Source organism: Carcharodon carcharias, chromosome 12 (genome assembly GCF_017639515.1).
Source record: "Carcharodon carcharias isolate sCarCar2 chromosome 12, sCarCar2.pri, whole genome shotgun sequence".
Classification (NCBI taxonomy): domain Eukaryota; kingdom Metazoa; phylum Chordata; class Chondrichthyes; order Lamniformes; family Lamnidae; genus Carcharodon; species Carcharodon carcharias.
In genome coordinates this window covers 45,758,565-45,778,246 of record NC_054478.1, presented here as the reverse complement: position 1 = coordinate 45,778,246, position 19,682 = coordinate 45,758,565, and the positions used below count along the sequence as shown (strand labels likewise).

The 19,682-nt window shown below is 42.6% G+C and overlaps 1 protein-coding gene across 10 annotated transcripts in view; it reads left to right on the top strand.

Annotated features, from left to right (window-relative positions):
- Positions 1-19,682, top strand: part of spopla (speckle type BTB/POZ protein like a) — a 234,251-nt gene that overhangs the window by 200,553 nt on the left and 14,016 nt on the right. For all 10 annotated transcript variants that reach the window (XM_041201293.1, XM_041201299.1, XM_041201292.1 and 7 more), the window contains 4 exons: positions 8,111-8,238; positions 14,808-14,985; positions 15,075-15,130; positions 15,417-15,539. In XM_041201293.1, the coding sequence (XP_041057227.1) occupies positions 8,111-8,238; positions 14,808-14,985; positions 15,075-15,130; positions 15,417-15,539 (485 nt within the window). The remainder of the gene's footprint in view (positions 1-8,110; positions 8,239-14,807; positions 14,986-15,074; positions 15,131-15,416; positions 15,540-19,682) is intronic.

Genomic DNA, 19,682 nt, shown 5'->3' with positions numbered 1-19,682 from the left:
ACAAAGGCTTTGTTGTTTTTCATCTGTTTGATTTCTTGTTGCAGCTCTTCCATCAATGGTGGTTCACCCATGGATTCTACCACAGGGTACTGTGGAATAGTCTGGAATGTATCGGCTGCTGTTGTGGATTCACGGTTGAGGAGAGTTGAAAATGTTCTTTGCCGTATTGATGGATGGCATTTCATCCTTAAGAAGAGAAACGCCATCATGTGAGCAAAGGGGATTTTGTCCTTTGAACTTGGTCGACAGATGGACCTGTTGGCTTCAACAAAACTCCACATGTCCTGATGGTCAGCATGTTGTTGGATCTCTGTGGCTTTCTCTTCCTACTACATGACCTTTATCTTCTGTATTTGTCTTTGAGTGTCAGCATTCAGCTTTTGGAATGTTGCCTCCTTGGGTTGTTCTGCCAGGCAATGAAGGCTGCTCCTTTTTGTTCCAGGAGGTCACGTATTTCTGCATCATTTCATTGAATCAGTCCTAGTGATGACAATGCTCAAACCCAATGATCTGGTCACAGGAGTCTAGTACAGCTGACTTTATTTGATCCCACTGCTCTGTAATTGGGTTGGATGTGTGAAAATTTTCCAGATTGGTTGTGAGCTGCACTTAGGATTCCTCTCTTTGGTCGGGCTGAGATATTGATCTTCCTCATGGACCTTTGAGCCTTGCAATGACTTGGCACAAGATGGATGTTCATCGCCAATCAAATAAGCCTATGATCTGTCCAGCAGGCATCAGTGCCCCACATGGATCGAGTGATACAGATGTCACTTAGATCTTTGACTTGAACAATGACATAATCCAGGAAGTGCCATAGGGTTGCCAACTATGATTAAATGAAATCTGGAGGTTTCAACTCATGACTTTCCCCCACACTCTTGCTATTAGTTGGCCAACACATCCATCTTTGTGACGTATTGCCTTCCTACACCAATCAGAAAGCAAAAAGACTCATTACCCAATCAGGTGATGCTTGACTGTCAGCCAGACAGCCTTTTTTGCCCCCCCTAATTTTAATATTTTTATACCTGGTAAAGAGAAATGTTAAAAGAAAATGACCAAAGAAAACAATTTTTTTGATTTTTTTTTGTCCAGGATTGCACACAGCAGTGTTCTGAAGATTCACCTTCAATTCCTGGAGACTCCGGGCCAATTCTGGAGGGTTGGCAACCCTAAATTACCAATGTTTTGACCTAGAATGCATCCATGTGCTTTTGTATTTGTCCTTGTGGAAGAGGGTGTTTGTTATAATGAAGCCATGCTGAGCACACTTTGTCAGCAGGAGGACGCCATTTGCATTGGCTTTTCCCAACGGTTCTGCTCCAGACATCGGAGTCACAGCCGAGCCTGAATTAAAGTCTCTTTTGGGATGGCAGTGAGGATTTCAGCAAGGTCAGAGTAGAACTTTTCCTTAACATGTTAATCAGAGTCGAGTATTGGGACATATGAGCTGTTGGCAGTGGCTTAATGGTTATGGCTGAGCTGCAGGTGAAGTGTCATGAGTCTTTCATTAATACAATTGAGGAGTTCTGGCAGTGCATCAAAGGCTTTATTCTGAAATGCAAAACAACTCCATGGGCACGAGGGTCCCTGCCAGCCTTTCTATTCCAGTAAAAGGTGTATCCCCCTGCTTGTTCCTTCAGCTGTCCTTCCCCAGGAAGGCAGGTCTCATGAGGGTGGTGATGCCAATTTGGAGTTTGATAGCTCACATGATGCAATTGCAGTTCCTCTTTCTAGACTTTTGAGATTATCCATCAGTGTTCTAACATTTTAAGTTGCAAAATTTAAAGTTTTCTCTCTTTGACAAGAAAGATGGTGATCTTGCGGAATGTAATTCCCTAGCCAGGAGAAAGTGGGACAGCCTATTTTTAAGAGGACCTTTTTCTAACTCCATCCACATTTGGGGGTGAGCGGTGAGTATCCAGAAGAGGACTGCTCAGTCATAAATTCCGCTGTCCAATGATACCTCTATTCCAACATAGGTCTCCAACAACCTTCATGCATCAGTCACCTGTATGCAGATTCTTGATTAGGGACATCCAGGTTCACAGCCCTGTCTCTGCCAATTCTCTATCACCACAGGTCTCAGCAAATGGACCCGGGTAGAAGTCAGTGCATGATTTTGCTTAACGTGGGGACCTTGGGGTGTTGTCATTATCCACATAATCTTGATGGGTTGGTGGTGACGTTTCAATGATGTGTCGAACCACGATGACCAGGACCACCTTGCCATTGCAGCTTTCTTCTGCCTTTGCAGCTAGTGAGATATATTGTCTTCCTTCGCCTGTTCTGCTATTGAAGATATTTTGGATCACACTTTGTCTGGCACCCCCCCCCCCCCCTCCCCGACCTTGCCACCATGAGTGGCCCTATCAGGTGCAAGGAGCACCTGACAGCATTGCTCAAGGAATCGTCGGTGCACACAAGCCTCTCCACCATGTCAAGGCAATCCACGAAGGGGGAACTGTCATCCTTGCTTTGCATTTTCACACACTAATAAGGGCATGCTTCTGTCTTAAGTGATATAGCAGCATGGTGGCTATGTCACCGAATGGAAATCCAGAGGCCCTGACTAATGATCTGGAAACCCGAGTTCAAAACTCACCATGGCTGCTGGGGAATTCAGTTCAATTAGTTCAGTAAATCTGGGATAAAAAGCTACTATCAGTAAAGATGACCATGAAACCATCGACATCATTAAGGGAAGGGAATCTACTGTCCTAACTTAGCCTCGCTTATATGTGACTCCAGACACAGCAGTGTGGTTGACTCTTGCTAGCCCTCAAATTGGCTTACAAGCCACTCAGTTGTATTCAAGAGGGAAGCTTACCACTACTTTCTCAACTGCAATCGGGGGTGGGCAATTGAAACCCATACCCCATGAATGAATTTAAAAAACTGCCTAATCTTCATGAAAAATCAAAAGGAAAAAGTCTCTCAATGTGACTAGTGTGGGGCATATAAATTATTTGCATCTGCTTTTGAATCTTTGTCATTTACAAGATAGCAAATTGAATCAGCTCGTGCTGACCAGCATCACAGTAAACTTTTACTGTCAGAACTGAGAAATCGCTTTGCAGTGAGACCAAACGCTGATTCCGTGAATTACATTAAATTCTGATGCTTATCAATGCCAGGAAGTTTATTCCACTGGTTGATTTACACCTCTGTTCTGAGTCTCACTGCTATTGCCCAGCCCACTGCTGGAATTCTTTTGGCATAGGAAACCCTCTTGTATTTGCTTTGCTGTCTCCCAGATAGCTTCATTTTCCTTCTGCAACCTTCAATACAGCTCTATTTATTGGCACAAAGTTGTCTTTTCCTTTAGGTTTCTCTCTGAATTCAGCACCAAAATGCTTTTTGTTTGGCTTTTGACTCTTTTTGACTGGAGCTTCCCCAGTTACCTTCCAGCTAAGTGATGTCAACCTGATCTGGGAGGGAGCTTTCATTTTACAAGTTGCAATCGACAGATTGGGAACAGATTTCTTTCCTTTCTACTGCCTGTTCTAAGATCATGGAAAGGCTTAAATATCTTTGGATCAAGTTTTTAGAAAGAATGTTATTGGGCACATACCCCTTCTTAATCAAACCATACAACGTCTGCTCTACCATCAGTGTCTAATTGTCCTTGTCTAAGTACACCCAAATCTGTGCACTGCTTACGTTGCATAGGACCTCCTTAACTTTCTTCGTTTGTTCATGGGGTGTGGCCGTCACTGGCTAGGCCAGCATTTATTGCCCATCCCTAATTGCCCTTATGGTGGTGGTGAGCTGTCTCCTTGAACCTCTGCAGACCATGTGGTGTAGGTACACGCACAGTGCTGTTAGGGAGAGATTTCCAGGATTTTAACCCAGTGACAGTGAAGGAACGGTGATATAGTTCCAAGTCAGGATGGCGAATGGCTTGGAGGGGAACTTCCAAATGGCGGTGTTCCCATGTATCTGATGCCTTCTAGGTGTTAGTGGTCATGGATTTGGAAGATGCTGCTTAGGAGCCTTGGTGAGTTTCTGCAGTGCATCTTGTAGATGGTACACACTGCTGCCACTGTATTTTGGAGGTGATGGGAGTGAATGTTTGTGGATGTGGTGCCAGTCAAGTGGGCTGTTTTTCCCTGGATGGTGTCAAGCTTCTTGAATGTTGTTGGAGCTGCATTCATCCAGGCAAGCTGAGATAATTCCATCACACTCCTGACTTGTGCCTTGTATATGGTGGACAGACTTTGGGGGGCCAGGAGGTGAGTTATTCACCACAGGATTCCCAGCCTCTGACCTCTTGTAGCCACAGTATTTATATGGCTAGTCCAGTTCAGTTTCTGGTCAATGGTAATCCCCCCCAGTATGTTGAGAGTGGAGTATTCAGTGACGGTAATGCCATTGGATGCTATGGGGCGATGGTTAGGTTCTCTCTTATTGGCGATGGTCATTGTCTAGCACTTGTGTGGCACGAACGTTACTTGCCACTTGTCTGTCCAAACCTGGATATTGTCCAGGCCCTGCTGCATTCGTACATGGACTGCTTCAGTATCTGGGGAGTTGTGAATGATGCTGAACCTTGTGCAATCATGAGCGAGCACCCCCACTTCTGACCTTATGATGGAAGGAAGGTCATTGATGAAGCAGCTGAGATGGTTGTGCCTAGGATACGACCCTGAGGAACTCCTGCTGTGATGTCTTGGAACTGAGATGATTGACCTCCAACAACCGCAACCATCTTCCTTTGTGTTCGGTATGACTCCAACCAGCGGAGAGCTTTCCCCTTAATTCCCATTGACTTCATTTTTGCTAGGGCTCCTTGATGCCACACTCAGTCAAATGCTTGATGTCAGTGATAAACATTGTCAATTATCTTAAAAACCCATCTGGTTCACTAATGCTTTTTTTAAGGAAAGAAATCTGTGGTCCTTGCCTGATCAGGCCGACCTATGACTCCAGACCCACAGCAACTTGGCTGACTTTTAGCTGCCCTCTGAAAAGGCCTAGCAAGCCACTCGGTTGTCTCAAACCACTGTGGAAAAGTCAATAAGGAATGAAACTAGGTAGATTACCTGGCATTGACTTAGGCACCAGAAACGACAATGGCACACCCAGCCCTCTACACCCTACAGAGTCGTCCTAACTAAAATTTGGGGGGCTTGTTCCGAAATTGGGAGAGCTGTCTTACACATTAGTTAATCAACAGCCTGACATAGTCATACTCACGGAATCATACCTTATGGACAATGTCCTAGACACCACCATCGTCATCCTTGGGAATGTCCTGTTTCACCGGCAGGACAGACCCAGCAGTGGTATACAGTCGGGAGGGAGTTGCTCTGGGAGTCCTCAACATTGACTCCAGATCACATGAAGTCCCATGGCATCAGGTCAAAGATGGGCAAGGAAACCTGCTGATTTATCACCTACCACCACTGCCACCACCACCACCACCACCCCCCCCACCCCCAACCCTGGTGCCTAAGCTGTTGAATTCATTCCACACAAGTACTACTCCATGTTGACTGCTACGTGAAGAAACACTGAGTATTGGCACGGAATGTACTCTGGGTGGGGGATCTCAATGTCCATCATTAAGAGTGGCGCTGGAGCATCATTGTTGACCGAGCTGGCCAAGTCCTAAAGGACATAGCTGCTAGACTGGGTCTGCAGCAGGTGGCGAGGGAACCACAAGAGGGAAAAACTTACTTGACCTCATCCTCACCAATCTACCTGTCCCAGGTGCATCTGTCCATGATGGTATTGGTAGGAGTGACCACTACACAGCCTTTGTGGGGGTGGAAGCCCCACCATCATTATGGAAGGCATCTTCAATATGTTGTGTGACACTATTCACCGTGCCAAATGGGACAGGTTTTGAACAGATCTAGCAACTCAAAACGGGGCATCCAAGAAGTACTGTGGGCAATCAGCAGCAGCAGAATTGTACTCAACCACAGTTGGCCTAGAATATCCCCCTCTCTACCAAAACTAGCAAGCTGGGGGATCAAGCCTGGCTCAATGAAGAGTGTAGGAGGGCATGACAGGAGCAGCACCGGGCGTACCTACAAGTGAGCTGTTAACCTGGTGAAGCTACAAATAGCATAAGCAGTATGATTGCACAATGTTCAGCAATAACGTGCTCATTCATGTTCTATTTGGGTTCCAAGAGGGTCACCCAGCTCTTAATGACCTCATTACATCCTTGGTCCAAACATGGACAAAATTCAGGAGGTGAGGTGAGAGTGACAGCCCTTGACAACAAGGTTGTATTTGACCAAGTGTAGCATTAAGGAGTCCTAGTGAAACTGGAGTCACTGGAAATTGGGGAAAACTTCCCACTGGTTGGAGTCATACCTAGCACAAAGAAAGATGATTGTAGTTGTTGTAGGTCAATCATCTCACTCCTGGGACGTTTTCACAATAGTGTCCTCGGCCCAACCATCTTGAGCTGCTTCATAAGGTCAGGAGTCTGATGATGATTGCACAACATTCAGCGCCATTTGTGACTCCTCAGATACTGAAGCAGTCTGTGTCCATGTGCAACAAGACCTGGACAACATTCAGACTTGGGCTGACAAGTGACAAATAACACTCACACCGCATGGTATCATGTAATGACCATCTTCAACAAGGGTGAATTTAACTATCTCCCATGACATTCAGTGACCTTACCATTGCTGAATCTCCCATCCTGGGGATTACCATTGAGCAGAAACTGAACTGGACGAGCCACACAAATTCTGTGGCTACAAGAGCAGATCAGAGGCTGAGAATTCTGTGTTGAGTAACTCACCTGCTGACTCTCCAAAGCCTCTCCACTGTCTACAAGACACAAGTCAGGATGTGATGTACTTACCTGGATGAGTTCAGCTACATCAATACCCAAAAAGCGTGACATAACCCAAAGCATCCTGCTTGATTGGAACCCTGTCCGCTACCTTAAACATTCACTCCCTCCACCACCTTTGTAGTGGTGGAGATACACTACAGCAACTCACCAATGCTCCATCGACAGTACCTTCTAAACCCGTAACCCATACCATCTGGTAGGACAGGAGCAGCAGATGCTTGGGAACACCACCACCTGGAAGTTCCCCTCCAAGTGACACAGCATCCTAACTTGGAATTATACTGCCGTTCCTTCTCTGTCGCTGGGTCAATATCCTGGAACTTCCTTCGTAACAGCAGAGGGAACTTTGCAGTGGTCACTCCATATTAATTACATAAAACATGGTTCTCTGGGAGTCTCTCCTCTCAGCTGGTTGATCAACTCTTTTGCCGAAATACAAGAATATTGACTTGTTGAAATTCGGAAGAAGTAATTAATGTAATGGAATCTTAAAGTAACAAGTATTCTACTGATCTCATAAGGTGTTTACTATCCAACTATCAAGTGGAAAAGCTTTGTGTTAATGGTATTCTGTTTCTTCGTACCAACTTTAAAAAAACATTGAAGTTTTCACTAAATTGGGCTGAAGCTCAATGCTATGAAAGTTGAAGTTACAGCCTTTGTGGTCATCTTTGTGGCCTTGTTCATGGAGACCCACTGATATTCTGATTGATGAGGACAATCTGAAAACTATATGCTGTTACACCTCTGTTTGCCCTTAATTTAGAACCTGTGTCCATTTCTGTAAAAAAAAAAATTGATTAGTTCTATATTTGAAATTTAGAGCTCATTTGATTTCAAATTTCTTTTGCAAGAATGCATCAATTTCAGCATGCAGAGTCAATGTGCCACAGGCCTATTAGACCGACCCAATATTGCTGGTACCTTGACTGGATGGTTTTGGGAAACGCCCTCTCTTCCTATACAAAAATTTGTGTGGCATTCTTTTAAAGAGACTGTCATTTCGTTATTTTATCTTCTGCTATATACCTGGGTTGATTTGTCAAAGAACTATCATTTCAGAAAGAAAAAGATTGACAAAACAGCTGAAATTTCCTAGGTATAAGGGGATAAGATTTCCTATTCACTGATTGCATATGAAACAGATTTCATGGTTTGGCTAGAAATAGTGAACAGTGGAAATCCTTCCTTTGTATGGTGAAATAGATTAATGTAATGCTACATAAATGTTCATTGTTGGGGTTTGCCATCATTACACTTCTCTTCATTTATTTTTAATAGAAAGTCAAAGGGCATACCGATTTGTCCAGGGCAAGGACTGGGGTTTCAAGAAGTTTATCCGTAGAGACTTTCTTCTAGATGAAGCAAATGGTCTTCTTCCAGATGATAAACTTACCCTGTTCTGTGAAGTAGGTGAATATTATTACAAATACTTGTTGCTGATATTTAATTACATAGTTTGTCGTAAAATCTTGCTGTATCCGTTTGCCTTATGTAATGAGTCACTCCCTGAAAAATATAAGTTAATGTATATGCAACTGTTCGTTCTTGCTTTGACCATTCTTATGTAATAAGTACAAAGCTTGCAAGGTGTGTCCCCTTACTCTGTGTGGTTTGCAAACCTGGCTGCTTTTATAGAGTACTGATGACTCACTCCTAAGTTACAATGCTCGTTCAGCTTGCTGCTACAGTAATTAACACCTATTTAAGGCAGTGACTTTCATTTAGCATGCCCATTCCTGATTGTCACCCATTAAATTAAGTTAGCACTTGTTTGATGATTTGAGTCACAAGTGACTTTTTTTTAAAACAATCAACTATTGCATGTAGTACCGCATTCTAAAAACCAGCATTCTAGATGCATTGAATGGAGAAAAAGAGCACAAAGCAATAAAGCATAACAAAATGCTTGTACTTAATGCAAGTTGGCATACTGGCATGGTACACTTAGATTTGATTACTGCTTTCCAGTATTATTTTCTAAAAACGCAATATGTTAATAACTAATTTAGTGCCAGTGGGTGAGCAGGAAACCTTCATCAACAGGAAGGGATTCCACTCCATCAACACGCAGATAGTATGACCACAGGATGCAGCTACTATTGCAGCTCCCATGACACTTACATCCTGAGACACTCCCAGGTGCTGAGGCTCTTCAGTGCTCCAGCCCAGCTGGATGGATGGCTGCTGGGTGACTAGGGCAATCCACTCAAAAGATGGCTCATGATGCCTCTCCGCCACCTAAGAACTGAGGCCAAGCAGCGGTACATTAGGAGCCATGGGTCCACAAGTGTGGTGGTAGAGAGAACTGTCGGTCTTCTCAAGATGCGCTTCTGAAGCCTGGACCTTTCAAGGGCCGTACTGCAGTACCCCCCAGATTGTGTGTCACTGATAGTGGTTGCATGTTGTGCTCTCCACAATCTGGCACTGGAAAGGGGGGACGCAGTTGAGGAAGAAGATCTTGATGCAGCTGCACAGTCAACAGATGATGAGTCCAATGGTGAGTCCGGGCACGAGCACGCTCAGGAGAATGCTGGGGGCATAGATGCAGACCTGGGTAACCTCCAGGGAGGCAAGGACATCTGGGAAGCTTTGATCCAATGCTCCTTCAATTAGCCTACCAAATAAGAACCAGCACCACATGCCAGGGCTGCAGACTCCATATTTGATCCCTGACAGAACCAGTTCCTTGGTCAACAACATACACTATGTGCCAGTGCAATAAATTTTAAGCAGTTACATGCCCACTTAAACATCATGGCCAGTTTACCTTACATCAATCTTTGGGAAAATGCTGTAACCTATTATTAAGGAAGTCGGAACAAAGTATTTAGAAAAGCTTAGTATAACCAGAACGAATCAACGTGGTTTTATGAAAGAGAAATTTTGTTTGACAAATTTATTGGAGTTTTTTGAGGATGTAACTAGTCTGGTAGATAAAGGGAGCCAGTAGATATACCTAGATTTCCAAAAGGCATTCAATAAGGTACCACTCAAAAGGTTAGGAGGCAAGATAAGGGCTCATGGAGTTCGGGGTAATATGTTAACATGGATAGAAGACTGGTTAATGGACAGGAAGCAAAGAGTGGGCATAAATGAATCATTTTCAAGTGACAGACTGTGAATAGTGGAGTGTTGCAAGGATCACTGCTGAAGCCTCAGCTATTTACAATCTCTATGAATGACTTAGATGAGACAAAGAGTAATGTATCTAGGTTTGCTGACAATACAAAACTAGGTGGAAAGTACGGTGCGGGGAGGACACAGAGGTTGTAAAGAGACATAGGCAAGTTAATTGAGTGGGTAACAAGACGGCAAATAAAGCATAATGTGGGGAAGTGTGAGCTTATTCACTTTGATCGTAAGAATAGAAAAGCAGAGTATTTTTTTGAAAGGTGTGAAACTTTTAAATGTTGTTCAGAGATCTTGGGTCTGCATATACAAGGAATGCAGAAAGTTACTTTGCAGGTACAGGAAGCAATTAGGAAGGCAAATGACATGTTGGCCTTTTATGGCAAGGCGATTAGAGTACAGGAGTAAAGACATCTTGCTGCAGTTGCGCAGAGCTTTGGTGACACTACAGCTGGAATGCTGTGTACAGTTTTGATCTCCACATTCAATTTAACATTGGAGGTATTCCAGGGAAGATTAACTAGATTGGTCCCTGGGATGAGAGGGTTTTACTTTGATGAGAAGCTGAGTGAATTGGGCTGATATTCTCTGGAGTTTAGAAGAATGAGAAGCGATCTCATTGAAACATACAAGATTCTGAAGGGGCTTGATAGAGTAAACACTGATAGATTGTTTCCGCTGGTCATGGAATCTAAAACATGGCACCTTATCCTGAGACTGTGCCCGATTATTTTGGACTGAGATGAGGCGAAATTACTTCACTCAAAGGATTGTGAATTTTTGGAATTCCCTACTCCAGAGGGTGTGGATGCTTCATTGTTGAATACATTTAAAGTTGGAATAGAGAGATTTTTGGTGTCTCAGGGAATCGAGGGGCAGAGAATGGGCAGGAAATTCAAGTTGTAGCCCAAGATCAGCCATGATCGTATTGAATGATGGAACAGTCTAGACAAATCACATAGTCTTCCCCTGCTCCTATTTCTTGTGCTCTTGTGTAATGTCCTATTCCAGAACTCATAACCATTGTGTAGTCCTTCAGAGTTAACCTGAATTTGGTTTGTGTTTGTATTTAAGACCACTTTAATCTATCACACTCGTAGGCCGGGATTTTCCAGCCCCATCATGAGTAGGACTCACCAAGGGCGAGGCTGCGCCCCAACCAGAAGTCCATTGACTTGTGGGGGGACTGAAAGATCATGGCGGCGGGCGGGTGCTGAAAATCCTGCCAGTAGTGTTGCATTTACTGATTGAGCCATCCTTTTCTCTTTTATGATGTTATTGAGGGATAAATCTATGGTCAGTGCAAATTATATGTGTATCAATTTTATAGTCTGGAGTGGAGGCATATAATTTCTAAATTAATATTTTTCTGATGTATTTGTAAATATTTTTCTAATGTGAACTGCAATCAAGTTATAATGTTTTATGCCCCAGCTGGTAAATATGCAATTACTGATGAACTAGGTCTTCCTTGATATTTCACTCTCACTGCTTATTACCTGACTCCCTCCTACAGAGAACTTGCATAATTTCTATACACTTAATGTAAGACTGCCTTCTAGAAAATGCCTAGCGCATAATTTAGTCAATGACTCACTCAATTATAACAATTAGCTTTATGTACACCTGTCATTACAGTACATTTACATCACCTGATATGTTGAGACTGCAAAGACTGTAAAGAAATTTGAACACTTTCACAGTGCGATTGACCCTAATTGTTACCTCAATGGGCAATATCCTTAACAAAGAGTATTGAACTTCTGGGCTGAGAAGACTGGAATTGTCTTACTGACAGTTTATCACTCTGTTGACGGATTAGCAGCTCCTGAGTGACAAATGTTTAAGTGATCATAATTTCACTTTGATCTGAGTATTTACAGGATATGTGAGAAACTCTGGCAAGATTACTGCTTAATTATATGTCATTATACTCTATAAAAAGCAAATTGAAATGTGGCCTCTGGGAATGGGTGTTATGATTATAATGCATCGTATTTTCATTTAGGCGGACAAGTTAAATATGCTGTGTGATGAATTTGTTATGAATACAATTATTTGGTTGACTAAGAGGTTACAAGAATGTCATGAAGTTTGGTGGATCAATCAGCTATTGCCAATTTTTGGAAAATTGGAATATTTCTGAAGGAAACGAATTAGAATCTCAACCATCCGTGTTTTTGGAAATAAACTTAAAATGCTTCTGAAAACATTGTGCTGTAACTTCTGAGCTCCCCAGTGCGGATTTGGGGACTACCCCAAAGATGCACTGGGGATTCCCTTTGGGAAGTTCCCAGGTAAGGGTTTGCACTGCATTTGACCAGAAGTGCACACTTCCTCTGGGCAATTGAGCTGCGCTCGGAACCATCTGAAAATGCAGTTTAAATCGCAAACTTTGGGTGTTTCCGTCAGGGTTATACCAATAGTTACCCAGAAAAAGTTAGAAATAAAATCCATTGTAAAGACCCAGATCGATTTCCACCTCCCCACCCACCCACAGCCCTGACCCTCAGGGAACTACCCATCCCCTGACTAACCAACAATGTCTCTTCCCCCACCCGCCGGCCCCCCTCCATGAGATTCCCCCCACCCACATGGGATTACTCACTTGACTCCCCCACAGAGCCAGCTCTTACCCCCTGACCACCGATCCCCTGCATGTCCGTGCCACTCCCCCTGAAAATCCAGCACTCCGCCCCTCCTGATGTCCTCCCCTCACTCCCCTCCATACGTCAAAATATCCAGCCCACTTCTACCCCCCCATCCCCTCCCAATGCCAGACCCCCCCAGCCCCTCACTGCCCCGAATGTCCGGCCCACTGCACCCCCTCCTGATGTCTGACCCCTCCCCCCAACCCCCCCAAAATCCCCACCCCCGCCCGCATCCCCACCCAACTTCCAAACACACCTACCCCACCAAATCCTTTTCACTTACTTTAGGCACTTACCTCCTCCCTGATCTATCGATTTCAATGGGACCTTTAAACTTACCTGCTTTACGGCAACTAGCGCCACAAAAAGGGGGTGTTTCCTCCTTCAATTCGATAGTGCTGGACTTCGATGCTGGATTCAGAGATAGCAGCGCTGCGTGGATCTCACCTGGCCTTCCAACTCAGGCCGGGCAAGACAGCCACGGAAAAAATTTGGCGTAGGAAAGTGGGCACGGATTGGCTGGTTGCCACTCCGAGGATGTTATAGTATAGGATTTGGTGGGGTAGGTGTGTTTGGAAGTTGGGTGGGGATGCGGATGGGGGTGGGGATTTTGGGGGGGTGGGGGGGGGGTGTGGAGAGAGGGGTCAGACATCAGGAGGGGGTGCAGTGGGCCGGACATTCGGGGCAGTGAGGGGCTGGGGGGGTCTGGCATTGGGAGGGGATGGGGGGGTAGAAGTGGGCTGGATATTTGTGTTGAATAAATTTGAAAACACTATTTAAGAATGTAGTACTGCATAGACATTTCCACATAGACAATAGTCCTTAAGCGCTTATTTTTCACAATATAACTTTGATTCTAAACCTCCTGTGATATTTCCATTGGATGCAATCCAAAGGAAGCTTCCGATTGCGTGCGCTCTGAAAACTCAGATGAAATAAATGTCCTGTCAAGCATTGTGATTATAGACCTCAAAGCAACCAGTTGATGAATGTTCTTAACGAATTGTTGTTAACAATGCTATTTATGCGTTCTTTTCTCTCTCCCAATTTGTCTCGATGTTGAAGATTTCATTTAGTGAAAAAAATTAGCGAGGAAGAAATAAGCTTTCTCCTTATTAACGTGGCCTATATATTCAAATAATAGCAGTGGTGATAAGGGGAGATCACATGGGACAGCGCTAGTATAAGAATTTCTTGCCAGTGGAGAAGCAGACAGAGTTATCCCTCCATTTTTTTGTTGGCTGTTGTACGATCTCTCTGACTTTCCACATTTCCTACTTAATTAAAATTTCAAAGTTTTTTGTGCACTGAATCACTCATATGCCGCCTTGGGTTATTTACCCATTGTAGCCAACTTTCTTTGGTAGCCTGATAGTTCACCTTGACTTTTGACCAGTGTTGCTCCCCAATTCAAAATCTCTAATGGACATCATGCATCATTTGCAGTGACTGAATTGCTGAACACCTGTTTGTGCTGCTTTCCATTATCAACCTTTTGAAGTGTAAAATCTGCTCTAATGTCAGCACATTTCCTTCGTATGACACTCATTTGTCAGAAGCACATGGTTCCTTTGAAAGTAGTGAAAACCCTGGTTTCAGTTGAATTAAATGGAATAGTTTCTCATCAGAGACCTGCTTTGTATCATCTTTCAATTCATTTTTATAGCAAAGAGCAAGACATATTAAAAATTGAAAAGGTTACAATTTTCAGGTTGTTATTTGTGCCCTACCGGGTGTACGTGAATGATGATTAAATTAGTTAAAACTTGAGATTTTAAGAAACAAAGAAGAAACACTCTAGTGCGGTTTTGCCATTTTTTGAGCCCAGATTGTTTGCATTAATTTATGCCCATTTGAAGTTCAGCTGTATTCTGATAAGATTGGGTGGAGCTTGAGGCACAATTTTGGGTACAACTTTGAGATTATGGAGGAAAATCTAGGCCTGAATTGTTTATTTTTGTTAAGAATGCAGTAGAAGTGAATCATTCTACATAGGAATGTCTCGATACTATTGAAGCCTGTGGCCACTGTTAACTTAAGCACTCTGTGAAACGCAAATAAGCAATTTGATTTTAAGCAATTGACCTGTTAACTTCAGATTAAATAAATATGACAATACAGTTTATTAGATTGTTAAAAAGGGCTTTATTGTGTATTGATATTTGAGATTTTTTTTTCTTTCCTCTGTGGTTCAGGTGAGTGTAGTTCAAGACTCTGTTAATATATCCGGCCAATCAAACATGAATACATTAAAGGTTCCAGAATGTCGGCTGGCAGATGATTTGGGGAATCTATTGGAAAGTTCTAGATTCACAGACTGCTCCCTTTATGTGGGAGGACAAGAATTCAAAGCTCACAAATCAATTTTAGCAGGTAGGTAATTTCTGACCTAAATAAATTACATTCATCTAATTGATTTTTAAAAATCTTGGTCTTATGCCCTTTTTTTTCCCATTTGTCAGCTCGATCGCCTGTTTTTAATGCAATGTTTGAACATGAAATGGAAGAAAGCAAGAAGGTAAGATTGTCATGCACGTGTTAATTTTAAGTTTAAATGAAATTTTGACAGTCAAATTGATATTTTTTTCATAATTTGATTTTGGCTTTTTGGCATTACTGTGACTTAGATGAGCAGTTTGCCTTTGTATTCTAACAGTACAACTTTGTGCAAATGTTTACATCGCTAATATAAATTGCAATAGAAAAGCTGTTAGTGCATGAATCAAATAATAGAGATGGTGCCTAGTTTTTAACCTCTTAATTTATATTATATTTGATATCTCTTTTTAACCTTTTTTCAACAGAACAGAGTAGAAATAAATGATGTAGATCCTGAAGTGTTTAAAGAAATGATGAGATTTATCTATACAGGAAAAGCACCAAACCTCGATAAAATGGCTGACAATCTGTTGGCAGCTGCAGACAAAGTAAGTAATGAACATTCAAGAGGGAGTGTCAGAAAGAAATTAAATCATATCACGTCATCAGGAAGAATTCTGTGATTCTGATTTGCCAGGGTTATAAATAATGAATTACTTTTGAAGGCCAGTCACAAATAGACACACATTTGCACAGAGAAATGTGATACAAATAGCAAATGAGTGAATGAACAGCTAAATTTATTTTTGGTGGTGTTGGCAGGAGAAGTACTACTATAAACTTGGAGTGCATTTTATGCTGCTCTTCAAATAGTGCTGCAAAATCTTCAACATTTACCTGAACTGGCAGACAATGCCTCAATTTAATACTCTATTTGAAGGACTTTACCACCATCCATGCATCAATCCTTTTATTGCACTGAAATGCCTACATTATGTGCTTCGGTGGTTCATCCTTTGGGATGAAGATGATGATGTCATCATCTTGGGTGTTTGGTAGGGTTCTGGAGGGTGCTAAGTGACTATTACAGCCAATCTGAGCCTGGAAGGTTCTGCTGCAAACAGGATAGGATACTGCAGATGATTGTGTTTTGGGCGAGTTGCTGGCTCGGGATTTCCTCCGCATGCATTTTCTCTCTGTCTCTGATATGCACTTGCTTTCGAAGGAGCCTGCACACTTTTTTATTTGGTTGTGCTAGGACTTGGGGTCAATATCAGAACTCCAAGGCAAAACTTTCAGAGTGCTTCCTTTGACTGGCGTGAGGGCATACCCCAGACTTGAGCTCTGCATAGAAGATTTGCTTTGGTAAGCGAGTGTTAGGTGTTCTGGCTATATGACCAGCCCAACCCTGTATGACTGCCTCAGTATGGTTTGGCTGCTTGGTATGCCAGCATAGGTGAGCACCTCAGTGTCTGGTATTTTGTCCTGCCATCTGATCACCAGAAGCTTCTGAAGGCAGCTCAAGTGAAAGTGTTTGAGCTTCTTGGCATGATGATGGTACACAGTCCAAGTCTTGTATGCATGGAGCAGAGTGGGCAGGGCTGTTGCTGTATAGACTTTCAGCTTGGTAGGCAGATTTACTCCTCTTCATTCCCAGAATAGTGTACCTAAGTCCACAGTGAAGCTGGAGCTTTCAAATTTCTGACTCAAATGAGAATGGTACCAAAGGAGCCAAACTGGCACAGTCTAGCACAATTGCTTCTTTCCTGACAAAAGTTCTGCCCTGGAATTAAGTAGATAACAATTGCAATTGAATGAAATAATAGTGGAACTTAGTTGGGAGCAGAGCAGCAGAAGTAAGCAAAATGAATACTGCAGGATATTCTGATTAATCTGAAGATTTCCATGTTCCTTGAGGAATGTCTTTAATTGTGACAGAATATTGCGTTCTTAACTACATTTTTAAAAGCAAGCTTGCACGTAGACTTCCTCATACAACCTACAGAATTCAGCTCCAAAAATGGACTGTCAGCGAATGCTCTATTCATCCAGGTTTAAGGCAGGGATTTTTGTCAAGCACAAACAAGTTGTGGAAATTTGCAAATTTAAAAGTCTACAAATATACTAAAGTCTACTGTTTAATAGTTATGCACCTTATGGAATATAATAGGTTTCCTGGACCCCTTTGGTAATTTTGTGCAGTTTTACTAATATTGGAAAAAGTGTGTTAAGACCTCGAGTGATGAAAGACTCGGGTGCTTTAGTCAGATCACAACTTTAATACTATTACAAAAGCAAAATACTGTGGATGCTGGAAATCTGACATCTGGGGGTGAGGAAATGGTGGCATTGTGGTAATGTCACTGGACTCGTTATCCAGATGCCCAGGCTATTGCTGTTTGGACATGGGTTCATATTCCACCACAGCAGCTGGTGGAATTTGAATTCAATTAATAAACATGGAATATAAAGCTAGCCTCAGTATTTGAAATCCTCGTCGATTGTCATATAAACCCACTAATGTCTTTTTAGGGAAGGCAATCTGCCACCTTACCTGGTCTGGCCTACATGTGACTCCATACCTGCAGCAATGTGGTTGACTCTTAACTGCTCTCTGAAATGGTCTAGCAAGCTGCCCAGTTCATGGGGAGTTAGGGATGGACAACAAATGTTGGCCTTGCCCACGATGCCAATATTCTATGAAAGAGTTTTAAAAAAACAAACATCAGGTCAGGCAGCATCTGTGGAGAAAGAAACAGGATTAATATTTCAAGGTGTTGACCTTTCATCAGAACTGTGAAAGATTAGTTGGAGCTTTTATGCAAGAACACAGGTAGGGAAAAGGGGAGGAGGTGAAAGAACCACAGGGAACGTCTGTTGTGTGGTGGAAGGCACTAGAAATTAAATGATGATGTGTATTTTGTCTTCCCAGTATAGCAGAGACCACATTGTGAGTAACAATACTGTATACTTACACTGAAAGAAGTAACTGTAAAATGTTAACTCAGTTTCTTTGTCCACCGATGCCACCTGACCTGTTGACTGATTCCAGCATTATCTGTTTTCATTATTTTGAATACTGTGTTAGTTTATGTTAGCAAGGCATAAGGGAAATATTCAAGGAATGGAGGCAATTCGAATTCATTTGAGTAAAGGATTTAGTTATGAGGGAAAATGAGAGAGGCTGGACCTATTTTGCATTCCATAGAGACAACTGAGAAGGGACCTTATAAAAGTATACAAGATACACTTGTTAGCAAAATTGACACCCATGGGATTACAGGCATAGTGGCTGTGCGCATACAAAATTGGCTAAGGGACAAAAAGCATAGTGATGGGTGGTAAACAGTTGTTTTTCAGCCTGGAAAGAAGTTTGCAGTCCCCCAGGGGTTGCTACTGTGTCTAGCGCTTGTTCTTTGGTTGTATGTTAACAGCCAGGAGTTGGATGTCCAGGGTATAATTTCAAAATTTGTAACTGATTAAAACTTTGGAAATTTAGTCAACAGTGCAGTAAAGTACTGCAGTAACAGGCTTAAGGAGGACACAGACAGGCTGGGGAAATGGACAGGCACATGCCAGGTGAAATTTTAAAGCGGAAAAGTGTGGAGAGATACATTTTGGTAGAAAGAATAAGGGAATACAATATATGCCCAATGATACAATTTTAAAGGGAGTGCAGGAATAGAGAGAGCTGGGAGTGTAGGTACATAATCTTTCAAGGTGACCGGACAAGTTGAAAAGTAAAGAGAATCTGTTTTCGGTGGCAAAGGGTTCAGAAACTAGAGGATGCAGATTTAAGGTAATTGGCAAAACAATCAGATGCTGAGGAAGAAAAATTTGCAGTAAGTTGTAATGATCTGGGGCGAAAGGGATCAAAGGGTATGGGGAGAAAGCGGGAGCAGGCTAGTGAGTTGGATGAGCAGCCATGATCATAATGAATGGCGGAGCAGGCTCGAAGGGCCGAATGACCTACTCCTGCTCCTAGTTTCTATGATCTGGAATGTACCATGGCCAGAAATTGCCAGAAAAAACAATAGACCTGAGGATTGGGAGCAGTTTAGAATTCACCAGAGGAGGACCAAGGGATTGATTAAGAAGGGGAAAATAGAGTATGAGAGTAAGCTTGCGGGGAACATAGAAACTTTTACAGTCAGTTTTTATAGGTATGTGAAGAGAAAAAGATTGAAGACAAATGTAGGTCCCTTACAGTCAGAAACAGGGAAATTTATAATGGAGAACAAAGAAATGGCTGACCAACTAAATACATACTTTGGTTCTGTCTTCACAAAGGAGGACACAAAGAACATACCAGAAATGTTGGGCAACACAGGGTTTAGTGAGAGGGAGGAACTGAAAGAAATCAGTATTAGTAGGGAAATGGTGTTGGGGAAATTGATGGGATTGAAGGCCGATAAATCCCCAGGGCCTGATAATCTACATCCCAGAGTACTTAAGGAAGTGGCCCTAGAAATAGTGGATGCATTGGTAGTCATCTTCTGAGATACTATAGACTCTGGAACAGTTCCTACAGATTGGAGGGTAGCTAATGTAACCCCACTATTTAAAAAGATAAGAAGAGAGAAAACAGGGAATTATAGACCAGTCGGCCTGACGTTGGTAGTTGAGAAAATTCTAGAGTCCATTATAAAAGATTTAATAGCTGAGCACTGGGAAAACAGTGGCAGAATCGGACAGAGTCAGCATGGATTTATGGAAGAGAAATCATGCTTGACAAATCTGGAATTTTTCGA